This window comes from Daucus carota, chromosome 3 (assembly GCF_001625215.2).
Source record: "Daucus carota subsp. sativus chromosome 3, DH1 v3.0, whole genome shotgun sequence".
Classification (NCBI taxonomy): domain Eukaryota; kingdom Viridiplantae; phylum Streptophyta; class Magnoliopsida; order Apiales; family Apiaceae; genus Daucus; species Daucus carota.
The window spans coordinates 35,849,720-35,868,424 of NC_030383.2; the positions used below are offsets into that span (position 1 = coordinate 35,849,720).

Consider the following 18,705-nt stretch of genomic DNA (forward strand, 5'->3'; position numbering starts at 1 on the left):
TCTATTTCAACCTCTACAGCTGAGGCTGAATACATTGCAGCTGGAAGCTGTTGTGCTCAATTATTGTGGATGAGAAATCAATTACTTGATTATGGTTTAAATCTCTCAAAAATCGCAATATTCTGTGACAACACCAGTGCTATTGCTATAACTGAGAATCCAGTGCAACATTCAAGAACCATGCATATTGACATGAAGTATCACTTCATATGAGAACATGTGATGGCTGGTGCCACTGAAATGCATTCTGTTCCAAGTGAAGAACAAATTGCAGACATATTTACAAAGCCTCTTGATGAATCCACATTCACAAGGTTGGTAAGTAAATTAGGTATGTTAAATTTCTCCTAATTTATATTAAAATTTGTCTGTATTTTGGTAGCAAGAATTCAGCTAAATTCAATTTCTCGAAAATTAAGTTAGTCATAATTCTGGATAAGATAGTTGATATTTCAACTGATGAGATGTTGGAATTATCATATATTGGAGTATTATTTCAACGGATGACCTTCCAGCTCATCCGTTGAAACAATATTCTATAGTCTTGTTTTTAGGTTCGATGGATGACATTAATTGAAACTCTTTCAACTGATACTCATCAATCGAATAAAAATTCCTAAGGGGTCTTGTTTTTAGTTCGATGGATGACATCAATTGAAACTCTTTCAACTGATCCTCATTAATCGAATAAGAATTCCAAAGAGGCGCCTATCTCATCCATCGAAATATCTACCACATCTGAGCCGTTGAAATCACTTTTATCTCTCATCTACTTTATACATACCATCGTGTGTGTAGTTTTTGCGGAGTTAAATAAAATGTTAGGCCGAATAAACTCACTATATTAATGTATATATAGTAAACACAATTAATAATAGAACACTCAAATAAGAGAATAATTCAACTAAACTCTTATTCACAAATCACAGTAGCTTACAAATACTCTCTTAGTCATTTATAACTTATCATTAAGAGTTGCTGGGTTACAAGAATAATATGCTCGATATTTCTAACTCTTTTAGAGTAAACCCTAAGCTGTGTTTATATACACAGTTACATGATATCTACTGATTGATATTAAATTATCTGCTTCCTAAAATAATCTGATCAGTAGCTATCCTTCTGATGTCTTGATCTGCACAATCTTCCTTGATCTTTATCTTCCTTATTTATCCAGATCTGCTCCTAGAAATCAGCCGCCTGCAAACTCTGATCTTAGCTAAACTCTGATCTAGCTGGCAGTCGTCAAACTCTGATTTCCAGATAAACTCTGATATTCGATTCTGCACACTAAACAAGTTAGATACCTGTGACATCAGCAAATATGTAACAATCTCCCCCAACTTGTGCATTAGACAGAATGAACAAGTTATATATATATATATATATATATATATATATATATATATATATATATGCTGATGATGTCAAAAATTACTAAGGACAAATGCATGAAATATTAATTCTCAGAACTAATTACAACTTACAGAACCAGCAGCTACTATCTATCAAATCAGTCTATATCCATAGCTTTCTCTGACAAATTGATTTATCAGATCATCTTCTTTCTGCTTTAGGACTTGTATCATCTGAGCCTTGACTGTACTGAGTTTCTCCTCATAGCATCTCCTAGTTGAATAACTCTAGGTCTGTCTGCATCATTGTTATATCCCAAGATTTTGGTGTTTGCAATTGTCTCCATAACAGAGCTGTTCTTCTCCATATAAATCTCAGAACCATCATCTTGAGATATCTTTGGAACATACTCTTCATCAGGACTCAATCCATGGAATCTTCTCTTTTCAAGGATAGTCCTCTTCATCAGATCAGACCATCTCTGGGTTGCTTCATTCTTAATCTCAAGCATATAATGAAAATGCTCAAGCTCCCTCAGAGATTTCAGTAACAAGTCAGCCTCTGATACTCTGTACACTCTGCCAGTGTTGAGAAATATTGCTATCTTCTCTTTATCTCCAGTACCATCATGAGTATCCATTAGAATCTGCACTGATTCTACCTTGTCTAGGTCCTTCTGTGTGACAGCTTCACCTACCTTATCAGTCAGAGGATATGGATCTCTGAAAGTAGTTGCTGAGCTGGTTTCCAATTTCTCTTTCCAGTGACCTAGACCTGTTGTATCATATGCTTCCTTTCCTCTGGTTCCATGAGTTCTGATCCTGGTCAGCATTGAGCTTTCCTTGTACAGACTTGTACCAAGGCTTCCAAAGAGACTTTTTTTTTTCTGGTCTTGAGGTTTCCCAGAGTTTATCTTCATCCATGAGGCCTTAGTTTCTACAGGCTCAGATTTTTCTTCTGCTTTTTGAAGCTTAACTTGAGCAATGTCAGAGGTTAATGCTAACTCAGAAATTGACTTGACCACTGATTCTTCATTCTTCTTTCTTCCAGTCAACCAAACTTTTTCTTCTTCAACTTCATCAGACACATCAGAAATTATGTTTGCATCTTTGCTTAGCTGTATCAGTCTCTGAGAAGGATCTTCTAATGCAATCTTAACAACTGATTTCTTCTTTAAAACGGGAACACCATCAACAGGTTGCTTTCCCTTGTCCTTGGAATCAGTCTCAGACTTTTCTTGAGACCTGGTTCTGGGTCTGTTGATGTCAGAGTAATTGATTTCACTGATCACTATCTCTTTTTCCCTTGGTCTTGACTGTTTCTGTGAGGGATCAGTGATTTGCTTCTGCTTATCAGACTTTGATTTGCTGATCTTCATCTTCTCAGCAGCTAATCTTTCTTCTTCAAGTCTGATATCTTTAATGTCAACTCCTGGATTTTCTTTTTCAAAGATCTTCCTTGCCACAGCCTCATCAATGGCTTGAAGAGATGGAGATTTGTAAAACAGAGTAGTTTCCTTTCCTCTGAACTTCAGAGTTTGACAAAACTTCTTAGATTCTGGATCTCCAGCTTCAATCAATTTATCTGATTCAAGAATCAGATTTTCTCCCTTCTGTACACTTTCAGAATTGACAACAGCCAGTTCTTTTGAGATTTTCTCTGAACCTCTGACTGCTTCATTTAGACTCACAACAATCATTTTCAGAGGAGATGATTGCTTTTGTTGTGATTCTCTGAGTCTGTCAAAGTCATCCTTATCATTCCTTTATGTCTTTCCAGATTCTTCTTTATCTTTGATTTGTAGCTTTATCTGCTTCCCAGAATTTCCATCTGCAATCTCATTTCCACCCTCATCACCATCTGGCTTTTTCTTTTTCATTGGCTGGTCAGATTTGCATTTGTCTTTCAGTACTTTCTCCCCCTTTTTGACATCAGCAGAGGTGAGAAATATAACCAGCTGAGCTACAGATGAGCTCAAATCAGCCGAAGTAGACTGCATGGATCTTTGAGCAGATTCAATGTTGGACAGTCTGGCTTCTATAGATGGAGGTTGAGCTCTGCACATACCTTGTAGATATGTCAGTTTAAAGACATTGCTCTTAGCAAGGATAGTATGCTGTACTGGAAGATCTTGAGCAGGTGTAGGTGCTTTGACTGGTGAGCATTCTCTGACTGGAGAAGCATCTCTTACTAGAGTAAATTCTCTGAATGAATCAGAGATTATAGCTGGAAGAGATGCTGAAGCTTGTGCTGGAACAGAGGTGACCTCTGTAGTATCATCATCATCATCATCATCATTGAGCAAGATGTTGAGTGTATGAGAAGCCAGAGCTTCTGTGGCTGCATCAGAGTTTGCAGCATAAGAGACCTCCTGAACAGGAGCTGCAACATTTTCTTCAACTTGAATCAGAGATTCCTGATTCATCTGCAACACAGACTCTGTTAAAATTTCAGCTGGAATTGGTTCCAGAGGAACATCTGATTGTGCTTGGAATTCAGGTAATGTTTCTGACATTGGGATGTCAGCTGCTGTCTGAGACTCCGCAAGTGGCATTGTAGAAATTGGTTCAATCAGTACAGGATCTGTAACCTGTTGCTGATCAGAGAAAGGAACCAAGGCTTGATGAATATTTTCTAAGTGAGGGGGATCAACAGTCAGATCAGTGATGATGGTTGGCCTGATCTTCTTCCTCTGTTTGTGAACTGGTTGAGATTTTATGGGTTCTTCATCAGAATCAGAATCAGAATTTTTTTGAAGGAATCTTCTTTTTCTGGGTGGAGGAGATGGTTTGGTTGGAGATTTAGAAGATCTGAGGACTCTTTTTGGTGATGATTTTACAACTGGCCCTTGTTGGGAAGGACCAGAGGATGGTGGTTGGTCAGATTTCACAACTGGCCCATGTTGGGAAGGACCAGAGATAGGTTCAGCATCTGGCTGAGCAGAGGAGGATGCAGGGTGAGGAATATTCTCATCAGAGAATAATGAGCCATACTTATCTGGCAGTGCCAGCTTCAACTTATCCTGTACAGTGACAAGTATGGCCAATAGAGGAGGATTGGTTTTCTTGTTGTCTTTTTAATTAGATCAGTAAAAGCACGTTTTGTGATCTTAAAGGGTAATTCAGTATCAGAGTCAGGTATAGAGACATTAGGAATGCAATATGAGAATATTAATTGGCAGAATCTAGCAAAGTAGACAACATTCTCATCCTCTAATTTTCTATCACCAATAAATCTCAGAATAGATGGAGCAATATCAAATTTGAGATTATGGATAAGAGAATATCCAATCTGCTGACTGAAGATTGGAATATCCCAGTCTTGTATCCTCCTTTGCTTGTAGAAGATGAGTAACCTCCTTTTTGAAACTTGTTGACAGTAGGTTTGTACTTGTAGGAGGGGTTCTTCTTGAATCTCATGTTTCCAAATTTCTTGGCAAACAGTGATAGAGATTGACCTTCTAACTGTTCTAGCTCTTCCATTGTAAAGCCTTTAAGGATGCTTCCACTATAGTCAAAGAGCTTAATGATAAACAAGAGATCAAAAGAACTGTTGGAATAAGTTTTGACTATAACAAATCTGTAGGTAAGGCTAGTAACATTACTCCCTTTAAGAAGAGTGCTGAGGAGAGAGGAATTTCTTTTGTTTTGAAAGATTCCCCTCAACCATAGTTTAAATCCTCAGAAGCTGAACCTCTGTTAGAAACTCCTGTTATCATTAAATATGAACTCAAACAGGAAGACCTTAAAATGAAAGAGAGTAATGAGAAGAGAGATGATATCCTGACATTACTGAAACCAATCAAAGTGAAAGGCAATGTTAGGTTGCCTAAAGCTAGTTTAGGTGTCAACTCTGAGAGAACTAAATTCAACAAGCCTAATAATTTTGTGAACTGTAAGAACAGAGATAATAGATGTCATTCTACTGAGAACTTTAAATCTGTTAACAATGTTAGAGTAGAATCTATTGATGTTCCTACTACTGTGATTGATATTGCTGTTGCTTCTGTATTTGATGCATGCCATAAATGTTGTGGTGTTGATAACTGTATGTTTTGTGCTTTCAATACAATGTCTTATTATTTTAGAAATTTGCATGCTAAAAATGAAAAAACATCACCTAGACAACACAAAAACAATAAGCATGCTAGATCAAAGACTGCTAGTCCTCCTCGCGTTAGGAAGGAGACTTACGTTCCAAAGCCTAAAACTAAGGTTTATAAGGCTGTAGTTAAGGAGGTAAGTTCAGTCAAGAGTGAGCCAAGTATCAGTCCAAGAGGCTCTGTTGTATTACCTGATAGAAATCAATTCTTTAAGTTTGCTGGACCCAATCAAGTGTGGGTCCCAAAGAAGTTTTAATTAAGATGTTTTTTGCAGGGTGCCAGTGGAATTGTACGAGTTGCTTGGGTGCTTGACAGTGGAGCGTCAATGCACATGACTGGCACAAGATCCCTGTTGGAAGATATAAGAGAAGCAATTGGTCCGTCAGTTACTTTTGCTGACAATAGCAAAGGTCGTACTGTTTGATATGGCAAGTACAAAGTTGGAAGGGTCATCATAGAGGATATTGCTATAGTTGAAGGACTTCAACACAATCTCCTGAGTGTCATTCAGTTTTGTGACAAGGGATATTATGTTCATTTTGAAAAGGAGATATGTATCATTAAACATATCAAGGATAAGCGTCCTACACTATGTGGCATAAGGAAAGGCAATATATACGTAGCTGATTTGTCTTCAGGACCAGGGAATGCAGTTCACTGTTTCTACGCTAAGGCGTCTGCTGAAGATAGTTGGTTATGGCATAAGAAGCTCTCACACCTTAACTTCAAAACCATGAAGTCTCTAGTCAAGGGAGATCTAGTGAGAGGTTTGCCTTCCATGGAATTTTCAACTGATGATCTGTGTGAAGCTTGTCAGAAAGGAAAAGCGAAGAGAGCATCTCACAAAGGCAAAACCATCAATACCATTACAGATCCACTTCACTTACTTCATATGGATTTGTTTGGCCCCGTGAATGTTACATCTATTGATGGAGGAAGATATGCCTTAGTCATTGTGGATGACTTCTCGAAATTTACTTGGGTTTACTTCCTTACTCGAAGGATGAAACTCCGATGACAGTTATTGATCATATAAAGCAAGTTGAATTGGATAAGGGTGTGCCAGTGAAATCAGTAAGGTTAGATAATGGCACGGAATTCAAGAATGAAACTTTAATCAACTTTTACTCTGAAAAGGGAATTAGCAGGCAGTATTCAGCATCAAGGACTCCACAGCAGAATGGAGTCATCGAAAGAAAGAATCGTACATTGATTGAAGCTACAAGGACTATGATTGCCGAAGCAAAGCTTCCACTGTACTTTTGGGCTGAAGCTGTGATTACTGCTTGCTATACCCAGAATAGAACTTTGATCAATAAGGATCATATGAGAACTCCATTTCAGTTGTATAACAACAAGAAACCATATGTCAAACATCTTCATGTCTTTGGAGCTAAGTGCTATGTTCTCAAGGATTGAGAAGAGAACTTGAACAAGTTTGAGCCAAAGGCATCTGAAGCAAATTTTGTTGGTTATACTAATAATGCTTATAGAGTTTTTGTAATTGATTCTCTGTCGGTGATAGTTAGTGTCAATGTTACATTTGATGACACTAAACTTCCACGTTTACAATCTGCTAATCCATCTGAATCCCTGAAGTTTGACAACTATCCAGATTCTGATTCAGATGATGATGTGCCACCTGAGGCTGCAACAGGTGATGACAACAATGATGATAATGATCCAAGCAATGGTGGAGGAAATGGCAATAATGCTGGAGATTCCACTGATGCTAGTGGTGGATCAACAAGTCAACCTGGCAGCAACTCAAGGGGAGCTGGTGGATCAACTAGTCATACACATCAGCTTAATGATAATACTGCTGAATCATCAAGGACACAACTTCCAAGGGAAAGGATTTGGAGCAGAGATCATCCCTTTGATCTGATTATTGGTGTTCCTGATGTTGGTGTAAGGACTAGAAGTGGTACATCAAATGAATGCCTATTCTATGGTTTTCTGTCACAACTAGAACCAAAGAAAGTGGATGAAGCACTTGTTGATCCTGATTGGGTTCTCGCCATGCAAGAAGAACTCAATCAATTTGAGAGACAAGAAGTCAGGGCCCTAGTTCCAAGGCATAAGGGTAAATCTATAATTTGAACTAGATGGGTCTACCGGAACAAATTAGATGGTGATGGCATTGTTGTGAGAAACAAAGCCAGACTGGTCGCAAAAGGTTATTTCCAAGAAGAAGGAATTGATTACGATGAAACCTATGCTCCAGTTACTCGTCTTGAAGCCATCAAAATATTTCTTGCATTTGCTGCACACTCCAACTTCAAGGTTTATCAGATGGATGTGAGAAGTGCATTTCTGAATGGAAAGCTAGAAGAAGAAGTATATCTGGAACAGCCCCTGGCTTTGAAAATTCAAAGTTTGCTGACTTTGTGTACTTCCTATTCAAAGTTGTCTATGGGCTTAAGCAGTCACCAAGGACATGGTATGACACCCTCTCGGAGTTTTTAATTGAAAACAATTTTACTAGGGGTGTCATAGACAAAACTCTCTTTTACAAATTGCATGATAATAATATGATATTTGTTCAAATATATGTTGATGATATTATATTTGGTTCTACTAACGATAACTTGTGCAAGAGGTTTGCTAAGTTAATACAGATTAATTATGAAATGAGTATGATGGGTGAGCTATCCAAGTTTCTTGGTCTTCAAGTAAGCCAAAAGGAAGATGGCATTTTGTTAGATATAATTGATGATTACTAATGTTCTTAAAGTTTGTTTTAGAACAGGAGTGATCAGAGTTTAAGCTGGAAGCTGATCAGAGTTTGATGAAGCTGATCAGAGTTTAGTAAAGTCTGACCAGAGTTTGATAAAGTCTGATCAGAGTTTACATAGTCAAGACTCGTCAGAGTTTACACGTGGAAAGAGCTCAGAAGCGGATATACTTCAAGGAAGGATAGAAGCGGAGGAGTGATTTGCTGACTATGGAAACTAAACAGAAAACTGTAGCAATCTTTGATTGATAGAATACATAGCTGATTTATAGGATATCAAATCAGAGATTGATTTTGTAACTGTGTCTATATAAACACAGATTAGGGTTACTCTATATGAGTTGAGTTATCGAGTACATTGTTAAGAACCCTAGCAGCTCTTAGTGATACAATATAAATCACTGAGAGAGTTTTTTTGTAACCATTCAAGCTTTGTGAATAAGAGTTTATTGATTTCAACCTCTTATATTGTCATTCTGTCTTACTGATTGTGTTCACTATATCATCTTATATAGTGAGTTTATAGGACCTAACAAGTGGTATCAGAGCCAGCTCTGTTAAGATTACTACAGTGAGATCTTAATCACAATCATGTCTGAAAAATCACAAGCTTCATCCTTTAGAGTTCCAATCCTTAAGGCATCTGAATATCCAGTCTGGAAAGAGAGAATGATCATATTCTTAGACTCTGTTGATCCAGAATACCTTGACAGGATCTATGATGGACCACATATGCCCACCAAGCTCTCTGTTGGGCTTGCTGATGAACCTCAGAAGATGGTTCCAAAAGAAAAGAAAGATTATACCCCTGAGGACATCCTGTCAATTGGTAAAGACTCCAAGGTGAAACACCTTCTGCATAGTGCCCTTGATAATGCAATGTCTAATAGGGTGATTGGGTGCAAAACTGCTAAACAAATCTGGGATGCTCTGGAAACCAGATGTCAGGGAACTCAGGCCATAAAGAAAAATAGAAAAACAATCCTTACACAGGAGTATGAGCACTTTGACTCAAAGTCTGGTGAGTCCTTGACAGATCTGTATGACAGATTTGTCAAACTGCTGAATGACTTATCTCTGGTGAACAAGGAATATGATCTTGAAGACTCAAACCTCAAATTCCTTCTGGCTCTTCCTGAAAAGTGGGATTTGAAAGTCACCACAATAAGAGACAATCTTGATCTTGGAGAAATGTCTCTTGATGATGTTTTTGGAAGACTGAAGACTCATGAACTTGAGATGGAGCAAAGAAGCAAACGTCATGGAGGCAAATCAAAGTCTGTTGCTCTGAAAGTTCAAGAGGAAGCTGCTAAGAGCAAAGGAAAAGCTCATGTCACAAAGTCTGACATTGAGTCATCAAACTCTGATGACTCAAACTCTGATGTCTCAGACTCTGATGACAGTGATGGTGAAATGATGCAGTTAGCAGCATTGATGGTAAAAAGCTTCAAGAAGTTGGCCTACAAAAAGTTCAACAAAGGCAAAAGTTTTTCAAGGAAAGACAGAAACTCTGACAGAGTTTATGATAAGAAGAACTTCAAGAAGAATGAGGGCAAGGAAGGGAAAGCTGGAAAAGCTGACAAGTATACTTGTTTCAACTGTGGTGAAAAGGGTCACTTTGCATCTGAATGCAAGAAAGCCAAGAAGGAAAAAGAAAAAGCCTTTATCACCAAGAAAGGAAACTGGACAGATACATCTGATTCAGAAGAAGAAGTCAATTATGCTCTGATGGCAAACACTGACAACAACTCTGAATCTACTGCAAAGGTACCTCATTCTACTCTTGCCTTTGATACTGAAGATATAACTGAGTTAAGATTGTTTCTTAAAACTTTGCATATCAGCTTTAGAGATCAGACTTTAGAAAATGAAAGATTAAAATCTGAAACTCTAAGTGTAAAGAAAAGGAATGATTATCTAGAAAAAGAATTACTTCAGATGTTGGAAGTTCAGAAAGAAAGAGATGATGCTGTCATTGTCAAAGATGAATTATTAAAGAGGTATGCATCTCTTCAATCAGAACTTGCTAAGGAAAGGGAGATCATTAAGACATGGACTAATTCAGGCAAAACTACTCAGGATATCTTAGGTAGTGGAAACTGGAAGAAGGGACTAGGTTACACTGATAACTCAGAAGCTGAGTCATCAAAAACAGAGTTTGTTAAAACTCAAAAACCTAAGGTTAAACCTGTTAAATTTGTTGCTGAATCCTCTAAGTCTAAACAGAGTAGACCAGAATCAGAGATTAACAACAATTTAAAAACTGTTAAGCCCAAACAGGTTAACATAGGACTGATGACTCAGAAACAGCTTAAGCATAAGCTTAAAGAGGTAAAGTCTGATAGCAAAGACAAGGAGCCTAGGAAAAATAGAAATGGCAAGGTTGGAATAGACAAGAGTAATAACTACATGCCTGTTCCAAATGCACCTAGCAAGACATGCCATAACTGTGGAAATACTAATCATCTTGCTAATTTTTGCAGGAAGAACAAAGACATTAACTCCTTACCTACAAAGTCTGGAGTTAGAAAAAGTAGTATTAGATATAAACCACAAGATCCATGTTTTCATTGTGGTAGTTTATGGCATTCTATTTATACTTGCAAAGAATATCATAGTTTGTATTATGATTATTATCAATTGAAACCTTCTTTGAAGAAGTTTAATAAAAGCTCTGCAAGTACAAAATCTGTTTCAAGTACAAACTCTGATCTAAAGTCTGTTAGCTCAAACTCTGATAAAAATAATACCACTGCAAAAGCTAACAAACTTAATAAGGCCAAAGGATCCAAGCAAGTCTGGGTCCTTAAAACTAACAATTAGTGGTCTTTGTGATTGCAGGGCAACAGGAAGAATATTCTAGTCTTGGACAGTGGATGTTCAGGACACATGACTGGAAATAAGGCCCTGCTGTCAGAGTTTGTGGAGAAAGCTGGCCCAAGTGTTTCTTATGGAGATGGCAACATAGGAAGGACTCTGGGATATGGCAACATCAATCTTGTAAATGTCATCATATCAAATGTAGCTCTTGTTCAAGGGTTAAAGCACAATTTACTCTCTGTCAGTCAGATCTGTCACAGAGGATATCATGTTGATTTCTATGAAGAACACAGTGAGATAGTAAGCAAGTCAACAAGCAAGGTGGCAGTGATTGCTCACAGACATGGAAATATTTATGAAATCCACCTGCCTACAAACTCTGAAGGAAAAGAAATTTGCTTATCTACAAGAATCTCTGCAGAAGAAAGTTGGAAGTGGCATAAGAAGCTCTCACATCTAAATTTCAACTCTATAAATGAGCTTATAAAGAAAAAGCTTGTGAGAGGACTCCCTGAATCACTACTCACATCTGATGGATTATGTGATTCATGTCAAAAGGCCAAGCAGAGAAAGACATCCTTCAAGAGTAAGACTGAATTCTCAATAAAGAAACCATATCATCTTCTACATGTTGATCTATTTGGACCAGTTAATGTACCATCCATTGCAAGGAAGAAATATGCTCTTGTTATTGTTGATGAGTATACCAGATACACTTGGGTATATTTTCTTCACTCTAAAGATGAAACAGCCTTGCATCTGATGGATCATGTGAAACAACTGGATCATGGATCTGAAGACAAAGTGAAGATCATTAGAAGTGATAATGGAACTGAGTTCAGAAATTCAACAATGGAAGAGTTCTGCAAAGAAAGAGGTGTAGTGCAACAATTTTCTGCACCTGGTACACCACAGCAAAATGGTGTAGTTGAGAGGAAAAACAGGACTCTTATAGAAGCTGCCAGAACTATGCTTGATGAGGCTAAACTACCTACTTATTTCTGGGCAGAAGCTGTTCAAACAGCTTGTTTCACTCAAAATGCAACACTGATTAATAAGCATGGCAAGACCCCATATGAGATGGTGAGGAAAAAGAAGCCAAATCTGAAGTACTTTCATATATTTGGGTGCAAATGCTTTGTATTGAAGACTCATCCAGAACAGCTTACCAAGTTTGATTTAAAAGCTGATGAAGGCATTTTTGTAGGTTATCCTCTGATAACAAAGGCCTTCAGAGTCTACAATCTAAGAACCAAGGTGATCATGGAATCCATACATGTGTCATTTGATGACAAAAGAATTATGGGCTTAGCAGATATGGATGATCATGAAAAACTGCATTTTGAAAATGAAGAAATATTCTCTGATTCGACAAACTCTGATGAACAGTCAAACTCTGACTGTGAACAAAATACAGCAAACTCTGATGAAAATTTACAAGTTCATGATGATGAAGCACTTGCTGAGGGGGAGCATCAGAATGTTTCAGACTCTACCCAAGACTCATCAGAGAATGCTAACTCAAACTCATCAGAGAATACTGATTCAAACTCTGATAGCACAAATGCAGGGGGAGCTACAGAGAATAATCAACAGAATCAGGAGAGCATGGATCAAGGGAGAGGATCCAATGATGAAAATAGTCAACTTCCACATGCTAGGAAGTGGACAAAATCACACACACCTGATTTAATAATTGGAAATCCAGAAGCAGGTGTGCAAACATGGACAACTACAGCAAATGAGTGTTTACATCATTGCTTTCTGTCACAAACAGAACCTAAAAAGGTGGAGGAAGCTCTTCAAGATGCTGACTGGATTCAAGCAATGCAAGAAGAGCTGAATGAGTTTGAGAGAAACAAAGTCTGGACCCTAGTACCAAGACCTAAAGATAGATCCATAGTTGGTACAAAATGGGTTTTCAGAAACAAAACTGACAGTGAGGGTATCATTACAAGGAATAAAGCAAGGCTTGTGGCAAAAGGGTATTCACAACAGGAAGGTATTGATTATGATGAGACATTTGCTCCAGTTGCAAGATTGGAGGCAATTAGAATCTTTCTGGCCTATGCTGCTCACAAGAAATTCAAGGTATTTCAGATGGATGTCAAAAGTGCTTTTCTAAATGGGAAACTGGATGAGGAGGTATATGTTGAACAACCTCCAGGCTTTGTGGATCCAAAGTATCCAGACTATGTCTATAGATTGGACAAGGCACTTTATGGACTAAAGCAGGCTCCAAGGGCATGGTATGAAACTCTGGCTCAATTTCTTCTTGAAAGTGGATTTACTAGAGGTACCATAGATAAAACCCTGTTTTATTTGAATCATGGTAATGATCTGCTTTTAGTCCAAATCTATGTTGATGACATTATTTTTGGCTCCACTAATGCTAAACTCTGTCAAAGATTTGCCAAGCTCATGCAGTCTAGGTACCAAATGAGCATGATGGGGGAACTCAGTTATTTTCTGGGTTTACAAGTTAAACAGACTGAAGATGGGATTTTTATAAATCAAGCCAAGTATACCAGAAATCTTTTGAAGAAATTTGGTATGCAAGACAGTTCAGCTGCAACTACTCCTATGGCAACAGCAACCAAACTAGACAAAGATACAGGTGCATCAGTGGATATCACAAACTATAGAGGAATGATTGGATCTTTGCTTTATCTGACTGCAAGTAGACCAGACATCATGTATGCCACATGTCTATGTGCAAGATTTCAGGCAGATACAAGAGAGCCTCGTCTGATTGCAGTAAAGAGGATATTCAGATATCTCAAGGGAACCACATCATTGGGATTATGGTATCTGTTCGGTGAAATCTACACGCAAGCGCACGTGATCATAAGTAATATATTTGTTCGTTCCCACAGAGACTGGTGAATTAAGAATACGCACCTATGCAACAATGTATAATCAATTATCACTGCTAAGACAATTAACAAGGATTGGTTTCTTTTATACTAATAACTAAAATTACTAATCAAATTCAGAATAGGAAAACACATGGGATTCTAATTTCATTATCGAATTCATCTAGAATTGAAATTACTGATTAACATGTGACTGTTGATCCTAATCAGACAACACGAAAGTAATACATGCCAACTCTCGTTGCACATATATCATACCAATCAAAATCCGCAATTAAGACAGAAATCTCATGGACACCAACAAAGCTCAGACCCTATATCTCTATAGCGGTAGTGTAAGCAGAGAGGTTTAATAACAAGTCGTCTATCGTGATTACACAGGGTGATAAAAATAGTTCAAGTCTACCACAAATTATGTTTCATTCACACAATCCTATGTTTACATGGCATAGTTCTAAATTCAATCATCCACTCTCGCTTCAGAAGGAATTAACAAACAACTTAGAAGTTAGCTACGCTCCTAAGAAGAATAAGCACGGCTCATGCAAAGATATCAACGTACGTCACACAATCAAGCAAGTAATATTCGTTACTGGACTACATCGATAAATCCATTAGAATCCCATGAAGGCGGTTAGTTCATAATCGAACTAATCGACATCATGGGTTCTAGTGAAAACATGATAAATAAAAGACGAGAATTGAATGGAATAAAAATGCTTGAATTAATAATAATAAGGATCACACGTTACAGATTTGATGTTCACGATCTCGCTCGAAACTGTCACTTCCTCGCAAGAACGATCCGATACAACTGATAATGTGCTTCGATAAAAATTAACTATGATATTGTTCTCTCTACTAAAACTACTTCTATGAGGCTAGGGTTTTACACATGAGAATTTAAAATAAATTGACCAAGTCAACCGGGCCTCGACCGCTGCGAAAATCCATCAGAAAAGCTGTAAAAATCGGCCCGGGGAAGTTCTGCTGGGCGCGGCCGCGCTAAACTAGCGCAGGCGCGCTAGTTGCAGCAGACTGTAGCGCGGGCGCGCTAACAAGTAGCGCGGGCGCGCTACTGTCTGTCTTGGCAGCTTCGTTTCTTCGTTTCTCGCTCGTTCTCGCGTGCATGTCCTTCCTCGCTCCTAGTACCACTTCCGTAGGTGATCACGGTTGCATTTAGCATATGCAACAAGCCCTTTAAACCCCTAGATAGCTCTAGTGGACGAGTGCGTTCTCGTGAGGGTTTGTAGAAGATATACCCACAAAATCCCAAGTCGCGATGAATCCACAATTCTCTATTCTTGCAAATAATGCACCAAAAACAACCTAAAATGATAGAAAATCACTTCATCACCTCAACTCGTGACCTGCACAGAAAAACAATAAAAACACATCAAAAGACACTAAACACTTAAGTACAACCAACCAATTTAAGTGGAAATGAAGGCCTATAAGTGTGTATAAATACCACTTATCACACCCCCAAACTTAAACTGATGCTTGTCCTCAAGCGTCAACGACACTATACAATAATACAATGCAATGCATGAATGCAACTACGTGATGAATGAGTGAACTATGAAGTAATTGCCTTGCCAATTATAATACCTCAGATTGTGCTAATGTTCTCGAGTTTCATCTCTCTCGCTACCAAGTCAATTACTCTTCTATTTACAAGTGTGGAGTGCCAGTGTGTGCAAGCATGCTCTTTTATTGAGACAAGACAAAAACTACTACTCCCACAGAATCCCAATCAAGAATCGTAAAAGTTTAAAACTAACACCCCGTCACTCAAGTCCAACTAAAGCCAAGGTCCCAAAGAATATCCACACCCTTCTATTTTATTCACTATATTTTTTTTTTTTCTTTTTATTGGTGATTAATTGCTCGGTCTAAGGTCAGAGCGCTTCGCAGTGTAAATGCGTTACGAACACCACAAGACTTCACACACCAATTATTCACTTTATTCTAGTGGTTTATTTAACTGTGCAATGGTTGAGATCCCTAAAGATTTATGCACTAGTACCCATGTAGCGAGCGTTGGGTCAACAATCCCAAACCACGAAGGGCTTTAGGTTGTTAGGCACAAAGTCCCCTCAGACTTAATTACTCGAGTACTAATGAGCTCAACCTAGTTAATTCTACCACTTATTTTTTTTTAGTGAATTTATTTACTACTCTTTTTTTTTTCTATTTTCTTTTTCTTTTCTTTTTTTTAGAAAGGCATATCTACCCCTCAGTTCCCCCAAACTTAAGATTTACAGACCTAAGCTGAAGGGTGTTCAATTCAATCCTAGAATTCATGGAATTTCGTCTAAATCCTATCTCAAGAACATATGTGAATTACAATTTCCAACACAAGCAATTTCCAAGTACTAACCTAGCATTGCAATTGAAACTACTAATCAAGAACTACGCACATAACTCATCATAGGCAATTAACTTGGCTTAACTTCATAATTCATGCAAATGCTCGTGATACTAACTACGACAATTACCACTAAACATGTAAAATAATAAAAAAATATGAGAAAACTAGAAAGAAAACGTGAGAAATAATCAAAGCAAAATAAAATAAACGTGAACTACATGAACTAACTAACACATGCAATAAAATATAATATATGCTCTTCCTTAGATTACCACCCCCAAACTTAAAATTTTCAATGTCCCCATTGAAAGTGATAAAAAGGCTAGAGCACCCACATACCTACTCGGAGTCCGAGTCCTCCCCCTCATCTGCAGGAGGTGAATCAGGTGGAGGATACTGCATCCCCGCTCCGAATACTGGCCACTGAACTGTGACCCCCTGTGCCTGGAAAGCACTACCTAGAGCCTGTGTCAAATCAAACGCAAACCTCTGGTGGATGTCATGCATGGTGTCCATCCGTCTCTCTAGTCGGCGATAATGAACATCTCCCATCGGTTCGGAGCTCCTCTCCGTCTGAGAAGTACCAGCTCCAGAAGCTCTAGTCTGCTCCCTCCTCACAAATGCTGGACGCCCCCCTGGCACCTCATCATATATGTATCCGAGGCCTCGAGGGTGGGGAACTCCTCCTTCCCACTCTGTCATCCGACTGATCGCCGAATGATCAATAGGTGTTGCCGGCAACTGTAATTGCTCGTTGGCTGGCCAACGAACACCACTTGATCGACAGAGCTTCGTAACAATCGTGCCATATGGAATGGCACCAGTGGTTCCTCCCCGTAAGAACCTCAGCATCCCCTGATGAATAACATGTCCCAGATCAATATACTTGCCCGAGACAATCCCAAAGAGCAGAATAGCTCTATCCACTGTCACCTCATGCCCATGTGAAGATGGCATGATGTTAGCACAGATGAAGGCGTTCCACGCCTTCGCATACCGGTTCAACGCGGCTGCAGGAAAAGAAACATGTGCCGGCAAAGGAGGTGCAGTCATCTTCCAATGCGTGTCCGGTACACACATGTCATACACCAACCGCTCAAGATCTATCGGATCATCATCAAACCGGCGTTTGGCACGCCCGATCCTCTCCACAACCCAATCTTCTTCATTACGGCGCTTGGCACGCCCCCCAATAACTCTACGGATCGCCTCCGCACTATAATCAACACGGATTCCCCGCACCACCGTGAATCCATCTCGATTCTCCTTGGCATTAGCATAAAACTCTCGAATAATAGCCAAGGGAACCGCCTCCGGAGCCTCGCAAAAAGACTCCCAACCCCGTTCTTGAATCATGTTCAAGAGCTCACCATCTTCCGCCGTGGATAGGAATCCTCTCTCCTTAACTATCGACTTATTCATAAGCCGTTGAAACTCGGTTCGTGCACCATCGGAAGTGAACTCAACCTCACCCATCGAGGAAGAATCGCTAGATGTGGGGGCTTGGGTGCTTGGTCCTTGTGATCTTCGGGCTCTTTTGGGTGCCATTGATAGAGATTTAGAGTTGCAAGAGATTTGTGTGTAGTGGGTTTGAGAGATTTGGTGGAGGTTGTGTGTATGGATGTGTATATATAATTAGGGTTTAGAGAATTATAATGGGATTTGGAGATGGGTTTTGTGTTTATATAAGGATTGGAGAGCTGAGTTAGGGTTTTATGGGATGTATTTCGGGCTAGGCATGCAAAATTAGGATTGTGGGCTTTTAAAAACGAAAAGAAAATATTTTTGGGAGAAAATTCGCCAATCCCGGCAGTCAGTAGGGCGGCCGCGCTAAGTGTAGCGCGGGCGCGCTGTGCAACTTAGCGCGGGCGCGCTGGACACTAGCGCGGGCGCGCTAGTGTCTGACACCGGGGGCTGATTTTTCTCGATTTTTGTGTTTTTGAGGTTTACAATGGTACAATGTGGTTCCAATGCGTGGGTTGCCTCCCACGAAGCGCTTGTTTAACGTCGTTAGCTCGACGTGAAGTCCAGAATTAATCCGATTCCGATGAAGTATCCTGTGGAGGATACCTCGTTCCATAACCAAACGAATCCCAAGTAACATTAACATCTAATGCCAAGAATGCTTCAGCAAGAGAGTCCGTTAATATATCAGCAAAGCGACCAATTCGTTCTTCCACCGCATCAATACGCCGGATTATCCTTCGGTACTGTACTTCATTCAATGTTGAATCAGCAGGTGATTGAATTACAGATTGGCTACTCGCACTGCTAGAAAGTAGAGGACAAGTGTCCCCACATGCATTAGGAATTGAGTTTGAGTGAGCTCTAATTCTGTGCCAATTAGTCATCTGGATTTCCTGAGTGACTTCGACCGCTTCATCTTCCTCTGATTCTTCCTCTTTTGGAATTTTCCACTTTAGGTCTCTGTGCTCAGCAG

The 18,705-nt window shown here is 39.1% G+C and overlaps 1 protein-coding gene across 1 annotated transcript; it reads right to left on the reverse strand.

Moving 5' to 3' along the window:
• Positions 1-3,121: 3,121 nt before the first annotated feature.
• LOC135151514 (uncharacterized) lies at positions 3,122-5,911 on the reverse strand. Its single transcript, XM_064089998.1, has 2 exons — positions 5,738-5,911; positions 3,122-4,378 (listed from the first exon to the last, which is right to left on the reverse strand). The coding sequence occupies exons 1-2, from the start codon at positions 5,909-5,911 to the stop codon at positions 3,122-3,124; spliced, it is 1,431 nt and encodes a 476-aa protein (XP_063946068.1).
• Positions 5,912-18,705: the final 12,794 nt, after the last annotated feature.

Bases quoted from the DNA above. Each gene is read 5' to 3' on its own strand.
- LOC135151514 (XM_064089998.1), bottom strand. From the start codon at position 5,911: ATGACCCTTCCAACTTTGTACTTGCCATATCAAACAGTACGACCTTTG. The intron at 4,379-5,737 runs GCACCCTGCAAA...GTCACTGTACAG, and splicing joins CAACTCGTACAATTCCACTG to GATAAGTTGAAGCTGGCACT.